General features: G+C 45.0%; 1 protein-coding gene across 2 annotated transcripts in view; it reads right to left on the bottom strand.

The window, feature by feature from the left end:
- ULK1 (unc-51 like autophagy activating kinase 1) overlaps window positions 1–15,394 on the bottom strand; it is a 102,039-nt gene that overhangs the window by 58,311 nt on the left and 28,334 nt on the right. For both annotated transcript variants that reach the window (XM_024218294.3, XM_024218295.3), the window contains exons 6-8: window positions 11,033–11,206; window positions 8,046–8,119; window positions 1,755–1,856 (exon numbers count right to left, since the gene is read on the bottom strand). In XM_024218294.3, coding sequence (XP_024074062.2) covers window positions 1,755–1,856; window positions 8,046–8,119; window positions 11,033–11,206 — 350 coding nt within the window. The remainder of the gene's footprint in view (window positions 1–1,754; window positions 1,857–8,045; window positions 8,120–11,032; window positions 11,207–15,394) is intronic.

Genomic DNA, 15,394 nt, shown 5'->3' with positions numbered 1-15,394 from the left:
GATGAAAAAATAACTCTGGCATCTAGAAAGGAAAACATGCCCTCAGCACTGAGACCACACCAAAATAAAAGCCTCGATTTACTGCTATACCCAACCACTCCTTCCTGTAAGATTTCTAACCGGCTTGTAAATCACCTTATCCTTCCCGGTTACATAGCTTCATAAATATTCGAGATCTCACTTTAAATTATGAAAGCTCTGAATCTAAACCAGAGAATCCAGCAGCTCATAAAACTGGGCTTATGTTACTGCAGAATTTTCTTCTAGTTATCTTCATTTTCAGTGAGTCAGTCATTAGGATGGATTTGGGGGGTGGAGGGGAGAATCAGATTTCAATGGCCACTGCAACAGTGATCAGGGTTTCAAAATTTAGGCCCCCCCCCCCCCCCCCCCCCCCAACACTTCAGATCAATTCATATCTGATGAGAAGAACTGAAGTTTTCATGTCAGGTGTTCCCATGTCACTCTGTATTGATTCGCAGAAAACCCTGGTTGATTCTTGGCCTCTTGCTTCCTGGGTTAAAAAGAGACGGAAGCCCACACACGGAGACTCTGGGTAGGTCTACACTGCAGTTGGGAGGTGCAGTTTCCGCAGGTGTAGGCAGACCTTGCTAAAAATAGCAGTCTAACCACAGAGGTAGGGACTGGGTTCATACCATATTCCTGTGCACTCTGGGGCTATGCCTACACATGCTGCAGTCTCACCTCCCGGCTGCAGTGTAGAAATATCCTCTGAAAAGCAGGAAGCTAATTGCACATCATTCTGCCAATGCACCCATCAACTCAAATGCATAGGCTCCAAAAGGAAGTCCCTTGTCAGTGCTCCCCTGGCTAGAAAGGCGGTGATCGTGCTAGGGAAAGGTTTTAAGGCTGTATGAATGCCATGGAAAGGGGTATATAACCATATGTGAGCAACTGGTGCTTGGGAGGAGAAAACTGGAAGCTGAAGCTAGATACATTCAGAATGGAAACAAGGTGAACAGTGTGGGTAATTAACTAGTGGAACAATTCACCTAGGGATGTGCTAGATTCTTCATCGCTTGACACCTTTAAATCAAGCGTGGGTGTCTTTCTTAAAGATAGGCTTTAGTTTAACCAGAAGTTATGGGCACGTTGGGTGGAATTCTAAGGCCTGTGTTAGATGCAGACGGTCAGACTAGATCATAATGGTCCCTTTTCTGGCCTTGAAAAAAACCCAATATTTACACAGAAGACTTCTCCAATAAGACTTTCCTACTCTACTCCAGAAGCCAGGCTATTTCAGCTACAATGCACCGTTTCAAACCAGAGTCATGCCAATCAGCCATAATATTTCCCTTCCTTATTGTCCCTACACCCTCAAGCCCAACAGAAAACATATTATTCCCTGTGAACAGTCATAAAGGGAAACTGATTTTAAAGCAAGCTGCTGGGGATATCATTGCTTTCAGGGTCCAAGACAACCTTCTGAAAAGATGGTCTTTCACAAGAACACACGCACATGGGGATATATTTCCACCGCTGCCCTGAGGCAGACTCTGGAGAAGAAGCATCGGCCTCCACCGGTATTTGCAGCACTGAAAAAGATGGGAGCATCCCATTGACTTGAGAATTAAGGAGCTTATCTTGCTCAGTGGGATGGACAGACAGACAGGCTGACTTCCCTGGAGACTGGGTTCCTCGGGCTCAGTATTGTAGGTGACCCCTGGCGTGGGTAAAACGGATGAAAAACAGCAAGAAACTCATCAAGCATTAATAGCCATAGAGCCACTCACCTGGAAGGGAGCCTTTCCTGTCAGACACTGGTAAATGATGGTTCCTATGCTCCAAAGGTCAGCTTTAGCGTCATAGTGTTGGGACATAATGACTTCTGGGGCCTGCGTGGAGAGAGAACACAGAGTTTTGTTTAAAAAGGCTCGGCTCTTTTCTTGGCAGCTACCAGAGAAACAGAAGCCCCTAATTTTTAAAAAAAAGCACCAGGCCAAGATTCCACCAAAGAAAAGGGATTAAAGATTTTTTCCCCTGCTTTAAAGTGCTGCGTTCATATTAGCAAGGAGGCGGTTTCATAACGCTAATCTGGTTACTTGAGGCATGGTTTTACTTTAGGCACTGCCCGCTTTACTTCTGCCTGAGGCATTGTAAGCAAAAAACAGTGCATCCCCTTCTCAGGCATTACAATCTCTATTGAATCAACTTGCAAACAAAGGAGTCCCTTTGGAGCAGCACAGGCATCTCTTCTAAAACAAAGCAACTGCACACGCACACACACTCCAGTTCAAGTCCCAACGTTACCAGTTACAGCCACGACAAACAAAGGATCCAGTTGGTACAGGTAACTCAGCCCTTCCCGCTCCATGGATTTCTTAAGAGGCTAATCCAAGCAGGCAGCTGTGACATGTGGCAGTAGTCATGTCAGTGGATGGGACTTGAGTTCAAAAGTAGGCCCATGTGTTTATCCAAAAAGAGGTCAGTCCCCACCTTGCTTCCCCACAATCTCTGTGGTCTGGAACCTTCCACAAAATGCACCCCACTCCTCACTGCAGGTTTGCTCCAGAAGCTAAAGATAGCATAGATTCAGAATGATCAATAGCTCAGAATGCAATGTGCCTCTGGATCTGTGTGGAGGTGAAGGTGGGAGAAGGACAGGCTAGCTTAAAACCTATATTTATAAAAGAGACTTCCTCTAACGCTCACAGGAGACAGGACTGAAAGGGGATCAGTTTCCTAGCTGTGCCACAAGCAAAGGCCAAGAAAAGATTTGTTCCATTTGGGCTGAGGGTGGCATTGGGAGGAGAGGGGACAAAACAAAAACACCCCACTCTGAACAATGCACGGACAGGAGCTGGTTAACCCTGCCTCAGCACCAAACAGAGTCAAGGAAACGGTTGTCAATGGCAGATGTGGATGCTCAGAACCATTCTGGGTGAGGACCCAGATTTCGTGAGGGGTCAGACACACAGCCCCCCTTTGCTGCACTCTCACACTGACATAGCATTCCTCCTACTGTGGCAAGGCAAGAAAGTAGGGCTGGCTATGTGCATGCATGAGGACACGCGGATAGGGAATGCAGAGGCCACCCCTGCTATCTGTCGCTCACCATACACACACAGGGACCCACAACAGCAGCAGAGTAAACCCCTGAATGCCTCCCAGAAATCAGAACACATTTTACTCAGAACTTAACACACCCACCCACCTCCCCCAAAAAATCACCTTTAAATCAAGAACATGGAACTTTTTAAACCCAAAAGGAATTCCCAGAGTACTTACAAAAAAAATAGTCCCTCTCACTTTAAAAGTGAGCCAGATATCTGATCTACTTTAAAGAGAACGTAAAAGAAAAAGCGTCACTAAAAATAGACAGTTCAGGAAAGTTTCTCAAGAGGAAAGAGGTTACATCACCCTTATATACAGCATGTCAACAAACAACTGGCTTCAACAATAAAGCGAGAGGAAGTCAGGCTCGCTTTGGTTTGCACCGACAGATGCAGTTTTAAACACAGTGGAGCTAAAGGCCACTGTGTAATGCAGCCGAGTCCTGTGCCAGGACGAAGGCTCAGGCTGGGGGTTTTAAAAGGAGCTTAAGGAAAGTAGGCACTTAAACCACATTGAAATTCAATGAGAGTTGGCCATCTCAGGCAACGTCTATGATAAAAAACACAGCAGCGGCCCAGCTGCACCATAGACACTACAGTGACGAAAGGGTTTTTTTTATCCCTGTAATAAATCCACCTCTCCCAGAGGCAGTAACTAGGTCAGCAGAAGAATTCTTCCCTCGACCTAGCGGTGTCACCACCGGGGCTTAGGTTGACTTCACTACATCGCACAGCCCTGAGCAACTTAGTTAAGCCAACCTACCTTTGGAGTGCAGACCAGGTCTAATTCTCCATCTCACCTTTGAAAACCCCAGTCTGAATTAATGGGAGAGCATTGACTTTTCAATTAATCGAACACACCCATCTTGCAGAGCAATCACACGGACCAGATTGAAGGCCTGGTTTGGTCATTTTTAATTTTGCTACCCTGGTGTGAGTGATACACTGAAGTTATTTTATACCAGTTGACTCCATGCACACGAACAAGCAATTACCACTTTACATTTCATCGCTATGGGTTGTGTGTGGGGTGTTTTTTTTTAGCATGTCTGGTTTCAGTCTAAGCAAATATCCTTCTGGCAACTGGCTTGACCAAGGCACGAAGTAGATGTGGATCGCAAGAGAAGCCGGGCGGACTCCATTTACAGCCATTGTTTTAGAATTAGGTTAGGCTGTGAAATATATTTAGCAGCAGGTTTAATGACTGTAGGGGTATATTGTTCAGGTCACATATGGAAAGCTGAAAATTCACCTCTCTGTTTGAGAGATGGGTCACGAGAGCAGATACCCAGATATTTATAACCCGAAATCTCTCTAGTTTGGAGTTTAATTTTAGTGCTTGTGACAACAGCGAGGGTGATTTGGAAAGCAGTGAGGTGCAGGCATCATGCCAGCTTCCTAACATAGCCCTACATTCTTGACTAGTCACAAGCCTCTCTGCTATCGTACAACCTCCTCTGGCCAATGTTGTAAACACATATTAGAAAGGTCTCCTTTGTTTGAAAGCAGGTGTCACCTATCTCAGTAGCCTGCTCTGAAGCTCAGCCTGATGCAGGAGAGGTTTCTAATCAAGATTTGTAGGCTACAATTCTTCCATCAGTCCCGCTTTATCCCTCTACTAATGAGGCACAACTCTTACTGACAGCGAGGAGATGTCTCTACACAAATGTATAGGGAATAAACAGGAAGAACTGGAAGTATTAGTACATAAGTCCAATTATGACTTAACTGGCATCACAGGACTTGGTGGGATAAGTTTCACGACTGGAATATTTGTATAGAGGGAGATATTTGATCAGAAAGGGCAGGCAGGATACAAAAAGGGAGGTGTTTCATTATACATCAAGAATATATACACTTGTTCTGAGGCCCAGAAAGTGGCGAGAGGCAGACCATTTGAGAGTCTCTTGGTAAAGACAACAGGGGTGCCGTCACGGTATTGATCTACGATGAACTACCAAATCAGGAGAAGAAGACGGATGAGGCATTTCTAGAATAACAAATATCCAAAACACAAGATCTGGTAGTAATGGGAGACTTAACTACCTAGTCATCTGTTGGGAAAGTAATACGGCAAAACACAAAATTTCCAATAAGTTCTTGGAATGTATTGTCCACAACTTTTCGTTCTGGAAAGTGGAGGAAGTAACCAGAGAAACAGCCATTTTAGACTTGATTCTGACTAACAGGGAGGAATTGATAACAAGTATGCAGGTGGAAGGCAATTTGGGTGAAAGTGATTATGAAATGATAGATTTCACGATTCTAAGGAAAGGAAGGAGTGAGATCGGCAGAATAAAGGACAAAGCAAACTTTGACAAACCAGAAAACTGGTAGGAAATATCCTGTGGGAAGAACATCTAAAAGAAAAAGAAGTTCAGGAGAGCTGGCAGTTTCTCAAGGAGACAATATTAAAGGCACAACTGAAGACTATCCTGACACGAAGGAAAGATAGAAAGAATAGTAAGAGGCAATATGGCTCCATCAGGAGATCTTTAATGACCTGAAACATAAAAAAGGAATCCTACAAAAAAGTGAAAACATGGACAAATTGCTAAGAAGAAACAAACAAATAGCACAAGCATGTAGGAACAAAATCAGATAGACTAAGGCGCAAAATGAATTACACCTAGCAAGGGACATAAAAAGCAATAAAAAAAGGTTCTTCAAATACATCAGGAGCCAGAGAAAGATAAAGGAAAGTGTAGGTCCTCTACTTGGGGGGGGAAGCAGAGCTAATAACCGATGACAAAGAATCCTGAGGTGTTTAATGCCTATTTTGCTACAGTCGTCTCTAAAAAGGTTAATGGTATCAGTTACTCAGCACGATTAATATTAACAAGGGGGAAGGAATCCAAGCCCCAAAAGGGAAAGAACAGGTTAAAGAATATTTAGACAAGTTTGATATATTCAAGTTGGCAGGGCCTGATGAAATTCATCCTAGGGTACTTAAGGACCTAGCTGAAGCAATCTCAGAACCATTAGCAATTATCTTTGGGAACTCATGGAGGATGGGTGAGGTCCCAGAAGACTGGGGCAGGGCAAACATAGTACCTTTCTTTAAAAAGGGGGAACAAAGAGGACACATGGAATTATAGACCAGTCAACCTAACTTCGATACCTGGAAAGATACTCAAACAAATGATTAAACAATCAGTTTGTAAGCACCTGGAAGATAATAGTGTTATATAGAATAACCAGCATGGATTTGTCAAGAACAAATTATGCCAAGCGAACCTAATTCCTACTTTGACAGGGTTACTGGCCTAGTGATATACACAGTCCCCCATGACATTCTCATTTGCAAACTAGGAAAATGTGGTCTAGATGAAATTACTATATGGTGGGTGCACAACTGGTTGAAAAATGTACTCAAAGACTAGTTATCAAACTTGGGGGACATATCTAGTGATCACAGAGATCAATCGCAGGTCCGGTATTATTCAGTATTTTCATTAATGACTTGGATAATGGAGTGGAGAGTGTGGTTATAAAATCTGCAGATGGGATCAAGCTGCTGTGATGATTGCAAGCATTTTGGAGGACAGGATTAGAATTTAAAATGAGCTTGACAAACTGGAGAATTGGTCTGAATTTAACAAGATGAAACTCAATAAAGACAAGTGCAATGTACTTCACTTAGGAATTAAAAATCAAATGCACAACTACAAAATGGAGAATAACTGGCTAAATGGTAGTGCTGCTGAAAAGGATCTGGGGGTTATAGAGGATCACAAATTGAATACGAGTCAACAATGTGATGCAGCTGCGAAAAAGATTAATATAATTCTGGGATGTATTAACAAGAATGTCATATGTAAGACGCAGGAGGTAACTGTCCTGCTCTATTCACTGCTGAAAAACCGTGTCCAGTTCTGGGCACAACACTTTAGGAAAGATCTCCAGAGGAGAGCAACATAAATATAAAAGGTTTAAAAAACTTGACCTCTGAGAAAAGGTTAAAAAACTGGGCATGTTTAATCTTGAGAAAAGATGACTGAGTGGGGACTTGTTAAGAGTCTTCCACTACGTTAAGGGCTGTTATAAAGAGGACTGTGATCAATTGTTCTCAAAGTCCACTGAAGGTAGGACAAGAAATAAAGGGCTTAATCTGCAGCAAGGGAGATTTAGGTTAGACATGAGGAAAAGCTTTCTAACTGTAAGAGTAGCTAACCACTGGAATAGGCTACCAAGGTTGGGGAATCCCCATCATCAGAGGTTTTTAAAAGCAGGTTGGATGAACACCTGTCAGGGATGGTCTAGGGTTACTTGGTCCTGCCACAGTACCGAGGGCTGAACTTGATGACTCTCAAGGACCCTTCCAGCCCTGCATTTCTATGATTCTATGTTCACATATCACACCAGAAAAAAATGTATCCATATAGCCCAATCAAGATATAGAGCAGGTACACCACGGGCTGGCTGAATTACAAACAGAGGGCCACTGTCTCTCAACACTGGGAACAGAGAGCAATGGAAGAGAGGACACTTTGTCCAAGAGGCCCTTTATCAAGGCAGCACCTCGGAAAAGGCTTTATGGCTGCAACGTCATTCCTATTCCTAGTTTGCATCTTTGCTACTCAGCCTGCAGTCAAGGGATAACACTGGATTTTAGGTCCCAATGCCTTAGCTGAAGGGCCCTGCTTCCTATCTGGAAGAGGCAATTTCTGAGTGGGGTCAATCAATAGTCTATTATTATTTACCAACGGTTGCCTGAAAGGCAGATGTCAGCACAGCAGCATAGATGTTTGCCATCTTGCCACTCAGAGAATCAGAAACCCCACTAGGGTTTCACTTACAACAACAGCTTTAAGAACACAAAATTCAGGTCTTGGGAGGAGGTCTAGGAGGAAAGGAAGAATTAGGCTTAATGGTTGCACAGAGCTTTGAATGGTATAAACTAAATAACCATTGCAGATTCCACATGTCAGGAAGACCAGCCTATACAATACATAAGCAGAGTGCACTTACCATGTACATAGGGGAGCCGCACAGCGTTGCTGCCATCATGTTGCTTTGCAGGTATCGGGCAAATCCAAAATCAGCTACAAATACAAAGAAAAGAAGTTCGTTCACTAGTTCTAGAGAAGCCCAACCTTTCTTCGGTTGCCTCAATCCCCAGCGTGGGCCCTCCTGTTTCTCTGTGGCCCCTCGATACAAGGGACGTCCCCCATTTTGAATACAGAACTTGTGTTCTATCCCCGAGCTAACCCAAGTTTCTCTCACTATTATTACATGTTCCATACAACAGAAAGGGTTGAGAAAATGCAGCTATAAAAAGCATTCTATATGAAAAGGAATGAATCCCAATTCACGTAAAGGTGCCTGCAGTCACTATTTTTCCTGTGTCTATTGTTCAGTGTTTGTTCTTTCCAGGTGGAATCCAGTGGCCAGATTCTCAGCCGGTGGAAACTGGGAAGCCTCTATTGACTGCAATGGAGCTATGCCTCTTTACATTAGCTGAGCATCTAGTCTAGGGTGACCAGACAGCAAGTGTGAAAAATCGGGTGGGGGGTAATAGGAGCCTATATAAGAAAAAGACCCAAAAATCGGGACATCTGGTCACCCTAATCTAGTCTGAGATTTATGAATGCAGTGAAGGCCCAGCATAGCTCGATAGCTTTTCCCTCATTTCTTGCTGCTACTTCAGATTTGGGGAAGTGGTAGTTACACTCCATGACATAGGGCAGGAGGCAGGGTTGCACCACAATGTAACAAACACCCAGCACCATCTGTATCTTTGGAACATGCTCATTTGAAGCTGCATGACACTATTTATGTATCATTTGTGATACCAAGACATTGCTAGAGCACTGGCTTTCCACTGAGCATGTATATATAAAACAAAAAGCTGAGCCATTAGCTCACCCTAGAAAAGCCAGGGTCTATCAACGCTAAAAGGATTGACAGCTGCAGGTTACTCAGCATCTGATCATATGATGCTTAGAGGTTCCCTTAAGGTTACCAGATATTTCAAGCAATATTTGACATGGCTGTTTATATCGCCATCTGTCATTAGAATGATATTATGTCTGACTAGTCCCATTCCTGGACCACACACTGTCCTTCTTAAGGAAAAGGGGTGGTTAAACAGCAGTGTGCGTGAAGGTTACCACGAACTAAGACTAATGCAGCACACACTAGCTAGGACTGCTGTTTAGATGGCCCTCCCTTTTTATGTGCCTGTGGGTCATTAGACACGTCTACTTTCCATCCATGCTTGAATTCTGGAGAACGCTTCAGCTACAGCTGAGCGGCTGCAAAGTTTCACACAGACCTCCAGCAGACCTCATTCTCCATCAGACTTCATTTGTCAGCCAAAAGCCACTCACGCTTTCTCCACAAGACAGAGTTGAAACAGAGCATGGTGTAATTTAATTGGTGTCAGAGTCAACTTGGTCAACTTGCAGTATAGTCCAACAAATGTCCATGAATCAAGATGTGACTACACAGCTCTCCTTTAAGAGAGACCTTGGGTTCAATAACTGGGTTTCTGGCGTGTGTTCGTATAACCCGTCAATCAGCGTATGTTACATGTCCCCCTCTGTGCTTGATCCACAGAGGATGTGGGTCCATCACATCCAACCTGGTTCTTTAGCTCAAGCTGTAAACTGACATTTTTAGCTCTGGAGGTTTCTGATTCAATTCCTGGTGTCAGCCAAGATGGCAGCCATCACATGTGCTGTTTTTTAAATCAGAGCTCAGCGTTCACGAAGTATGTAGGGATCGCAGTCTTGGGACACCAAAATTCCCTACCTCTCCCACCCCACTCTGCCAGCATGCCCCACCTCTGTTTTAAAAGGCCAGGACAAATCAAGCTCACTGCCTAGACAACTGTTGCCCAGGGAGGAAACTGAATGACTGTTTTTTCTGAGAAAGACACCTCTCAACTTGTAACTGGACTGAGTCCACCCAATTCATTTTGCATATGTCACAGAACAGCCAGAGCATAAGAACTCTGTCACTCACTAACTACCAGGGATGGATTGGAACTAACGATCCAGGTCATCACTAGAGTAGCAAAATAGGTCATGTATAAAAACAAAAGACTTGCTAGTTAAAACAGGTTAGGTCATGTTTAAAAATGAGCTAGCTATTCTCCTAATCTAGACAGAGCCTGAGAGATGAAAGCCTCCATATCTGAATACCCATCCTTAGGCCAGGAAGTCAAACTATATATAATCCACATGACTACCCATGATTTCATTTAAACATCCTGGGGAGCTTGGGTGGAGGCAGCTGATGCACTAGAATTTAAGGCCTGATCTACACTGGAGGGCGGAGGGGGAAATCGATCTAAGATATGCAACTTCAGCTGCAAGAATAGCGTAGCTGAAGTCAACGCATCTTAGATCGACTTAGAATCACTTACTTCGCGTCCTCGCGGTGTGGGATCGACGGCCGCCGCCCCCCTGTCGACTTTGCTTCTGCCTCTCGCCGAGCTGGAGTTCAGCAGTCGACGGGAGAGCGAGCGGGGATCAATTTATCGCGTCTACACTACACGCGATAAATCAATCCCCGATAGATCGATCGCTACCCGCCGATCCGGCGGGTAGTGTAGACGTACCCTAAGACTTAACCACAATGGTTATCCAGCGGAGCACAGTGCTGATCAGCATCCGCTTCTTTTGGAACAAGGGTAAGAAACAAAACAAATGGATATGGGGGGGGACGGGACGGGGACGGACACGACAGACATTCAGTTGGTGTGAGCTAGCACAACTCCACTGACGTCAACAGCTCTACACTGATGCACACCAGCTGAGGATCTGATCTGGACAGCTTTCAAGACATTCCACTGCAATAGTGAAAAACTAATCCTAATTCCCCCATGATCAGTTCATTTGTTTCTTATCCAGTTGCAGCAGTCTGGATTGGCTAGTTAGCCATTTCCAAAGCCATGTTGGTCGTTCCCATGCAAGTGTTTCCGAAAGCAGGATATAAGGAAAGGTTCTTACCAATCTTTATACGAATGTTGTTAGGATTTGACTTCTTGCCTCCAGCATAAGAAAGGAGGATATTCTGTGGTTTCAAATCCCGGTGGATGATACCTTTGCTGTGTAGCATTTTCATGGCACCTGCTATCTGCTGGAGAAAGAGCCTGATGGTATCCTCGCTAAGCGTCCGCATAGCTGGAAGGAGAAACAGACAGAACGATTGTAACACCAGCCATCACTAAGCAAAGCAGAAGGCAGCTTCTCCACAGAGATGAACAAGGATAACTCTGGATCGAGCACGTCCAACGCTCCCTCAAGCTACTCAGTGAGAAAGTAACTACATGGGGCTTGTTTTTAAATTGGTTCTTGAAGAGCATCCCTTAAAGTATTGGTGACTAAACTGCATTCTCCTCCATATCTGAAATGATGCAAAGAACCGTGCGCCAGATCCTCAGCTACTATAAATCAGCATAACATCACTGACTTCAGTGGCAGCTCCATTGACTATGGTGAAGATGCAACAATTTACACCAGCGGAGGATCTGGCCCTGTAACAGTATGTATCAACAGGGAGGAGACTGAATATAAATAGCTCTCATCAACAAAAGTTTTTTTTTTAAATTAATCAAGTTCTTTAAATGTGATGCAGCTAACTGCATTCTCCTGGGAGGCAGGCTTTCTGGGACCTTTTGATTTTAAAACAAAGAAATACTGAAAGGATCAAGAAGCTAAACGGAATCCCATATCTAATGAGGTTGATCCAAAATTAACCCCAGCTATTTTATGAATCATCTTTCCCCACACCTTTACAAGCACATCTGTAAGACACACCTACCAAAGGCGGGATCTGGCCCACTGAACACAGAACAAATCTCAATAGCAATACTGTGTGACGCCTTCCTGGGTGGATGCTAACATTCAAGAACAAATAAGGTTCAAAGAAATACATTTCACTTGAATACAATCATCTCTCTCATAAATGCCCCAGTAATTATTGGGGGCTCCATTTTCATGTTGCTCCAGCTGTTCTCTGGTAAGGCCTTAAACCATATTGGCAAGAGCATCAAAACACTATTCTACCTTCTCAGCTAAACTGGAGGAATCCTTAAGAAAACACAGAGCAGGGCACAAGCAGTTTTAGCCCAACACAGGAAATTAAATATTTTACTTTAAAACAGCATGAAATGTGGGCTGACTGAACTGCATTTAGAATAGAAAACAAACTCCCATCCCAACTCCCAAATCTTCACAGGGAGACTCACAGCTAGCATACCTAAAATGTCACTCAGTCAACCAGCTCCTCATTGCTTCATACATGTAACGCCAACGTACAGATATGCAGAGCTTCTCTTCCCCCACTGGGTTCTGTTCTCATAAGCCAGCACTCTATTGGAATTTACAAGACACCTGCTCTTGACGTGGAGTCTTGGTGAATGGAATATACCAATTGTTACAAAGGCATCTTGAAATTTTAGTCCAACTAATCCTGACAGCATCTTACATGAAAAGCATGGTCTCATCTTTAACATCACATACTCTCAGGAGCATGAAGGGGGAGATCCGCACCTGGTGTACATTAGGGTAATACTCCGTTTATTTCAATGGAGCCATGTTGATTTATACCAGCGAAAAGACAGGTCTAGTATGTCCAGCAACACTGGCTACATTCTCCTCCATGCCAGTTCTCTTGAATAGACTGTTCCTCATGGTATCTATCCATCCATCCATGGTACTTTGATATGGCTCCCATCACCACAGTATCTGATCACCTCACAATCTTTAATGAACACAACATCCTGTGCTATTACCTCAGTTTAGCAGATGAGGGAACAGAGACCCAAAGAAACTAGGTGACTTGCCCAGGATCACACAGAACGTCTGTGGTGGAGCTGAGAGTTCAACCCAGGTCTCCCAAGGGCCAGGTTAGTGTCCTAATCACTGGACCACCCTTCCTCCCAACACCTTAGCTGATTAGAAGTCATGATTAACATGTCTACAACCACAGCATCAGGTCTTCTGAACAGGCAACACTGACCCCAATAATCTACTACAGAACTTTTGGAACAGGGACCATCATCACTAAAAGCTTTCACTTAAACAAAAGTTAAGTGCCAAGTTCTTAAGCTTGTGATGATATAACCTCCCAAACATGGGAAGTATGTAAACCAATCATGGCCGTTGCCTTGAACTGGCAGATAGGCTGCTCCAGTGCATCTGCTGCCGCTCTGCAAAGCTACGAAGCAGCAGCAGAATAAAACTGATACAAGACTGAGGTCCGTTGCACAGATGCTGCTACTCAGAACCCTGTGGGCAGCAACGAAACAAAAGGGTCACGTCAGTTTCACGCGGCCGCTCTCAGTTGGGAACGTGTTGCAATATGGGGAGTGCTGGGAAGGAAAAAAAATGCTTTCCTCACTGCAAAAAAACCCCAAAAAAACATGAGAGAAAAGAAAAACAGAGTTTTCCTAGCTCTCGTTTACCTCTCACCCCCATCCCGCCACGCAGCAGCCAGCAGGCTCTGGAGGGGTAGAGTGGCAAAGGCCCTTTTTGCTGCACTGCTGGCTCCACTCTTCTCTTAGGAGTCGCTGGAAGGAGAGAAGAGAGAGCTCCTTTTCCCTTACAGCAAGGGTCTCCAGAACCCCACTAGCCAGAGGCAGAAACAATACACGGCCTAAGTCCGGGCAACTTCCCACCTCCCAGCAGCTATGCTTGATACCCCTTCGTTGGTAGTTTTCCCAGTTGTAACTTCCCTATTTACCCTCTGGCTAGTTGGTTTAGTCCCCACGCTAGCTGTCTAGCAAGATTTTCTTGCCCTACTGGGCTAACAGATCAGGGAAACTGGGACTGTCCCTATTCCACCAGAAAGGTTTCTGAAGGGCAGTCATGTGCTGAGGTTAGCCAGTGGCTGATCTCCAGGGCAGTATCCCATAAGCAGAGGGAGGGAGAAGATACAGCACAGCAGACATGTCCAGTGCATGGGCCATTCAAGCAAAGTAGAGCATGATCCAATTTAACATTTCTCTGCTGTTAAATCCTCATCCTGAGCAAGGAACTTGTGCCAGTGTCCCTATAAAAAGAGGGAGCATTAGCTCATCTTCACCATAGCTAGGGCCCTACCAAATTCACGGTCCATTTTGGTCAATTTCACAGTCACAGGATTTTTAAAATAATAAATCTCATGATTTCCGCTATTTTAATCTGAAATTTCATGGTGTTGTAATTGTAGGGGTCCTGACCAAAAAGGAGTTGTGGGGTAGGCACAAGGTTATTGTAGGTGGGGTTGCGGTACTGCTACCCTTACTTCTGCGCTGCTGCTGGTGGCGGCGCTGCCTTCAGAGCTGGGCAGCTGGAGAGCAGCAGCTGCTGGCCGGGAGTCCAGCTCTGAAGGCAGAGCCACTGCCAGCAGCAGTGTAGAAGTAAGGATGGCATGGTACGGTATTGCCCCCCTTACATCTGTGCTGCTGCCTGCAGAGCTGGGCACTCAGTCAGCAGCTGCCACTCTCCGGCCTCCCAGCTCCGAAGGCAGCAGCGCAGAAGTAAGGGTGGCATGGTATGTATTGCCTCCCTTATTTCTGCGCTGCTGCTGGTGGAGTGCTGTCTTCAGAACTGGGCACCTGGACAACAGCCGCCGCTCTCCGGCTGCCCAGCTCTGAAGTCAGCAGAGAAGTAAGGGTGGCAATACTGCGACCCCCCCTAAAATACCCTTGTAACCCCCCCCCCTGCAACTCCCTTTTGGGTCACGACCCCCAATTTGAGAAACTTTGGTCTCCTCTGTGAAATCTGTATAGTGTAGGGTAAAAGCACACAAAAGGCCAGATTTCATGGTCCGTGACGTGTTTTTCATGGCCCTGAATTTGGTAGGGCCCTAACCATAGCATAGCTGGCAAAGTATTAAAACATGCAATGGGGATTGGGCACCCCCCAACCTGAGCCTGTCGTTAGCCTGCGTTCTCTGCAAGGCCATGCTACTGTTTCACAAGCCTTGCTTTGCCATACCTAAGTAGCAACCATATCCATGCGTTTATTTTTGTGGGCTCGACAAGCAATAAGGCACTCAGCTGAATGCCTCAGGGACTGCTAGACAGGTCAGTAGAACAGAGCAAATATTTACAGCAGGTCAGTCAGAGGCCCGCATGGCTCCAAGCTCACAGAGTGCTGGAAAAAGCTGAAAGCACCTAGAAGCACCCTGGTCAGCACTCTGTGGACGGGGAAGGAGTGCTTTACCTGCCGTGAGGCTGCAAGGTGAGCTAGAGCAAACACAAGAGGCCTGTATCAGATGACCCTAGCACAGACATACTGAATTAGACATGACAACTTTATGGACAGGATATTTGGGATTGGGGGAGGGGAGGGAAGAGTAACATCTCATCTTACCCACGAGTA

Source organism: Terrapene carolina, unplaced genomic scaffold (genome assembly GCF_002925995.2).
Source record: "Terrapene carolina triunguis isolate 2854851 unplaced genomic scaffold, T_m_triunguis-2.0 Scaffold234, whole genome shotgun sequence".
Classification (NCBI taxonomy): domain Eukaryota; kingdom Metazoa; phylum Chordata; order Testudines; family Emydidae; genus Terrapene; species Terrapene triunguis.
This window is presented reverse-complemented; position numbering and strand designations above follow the sequence as displayed.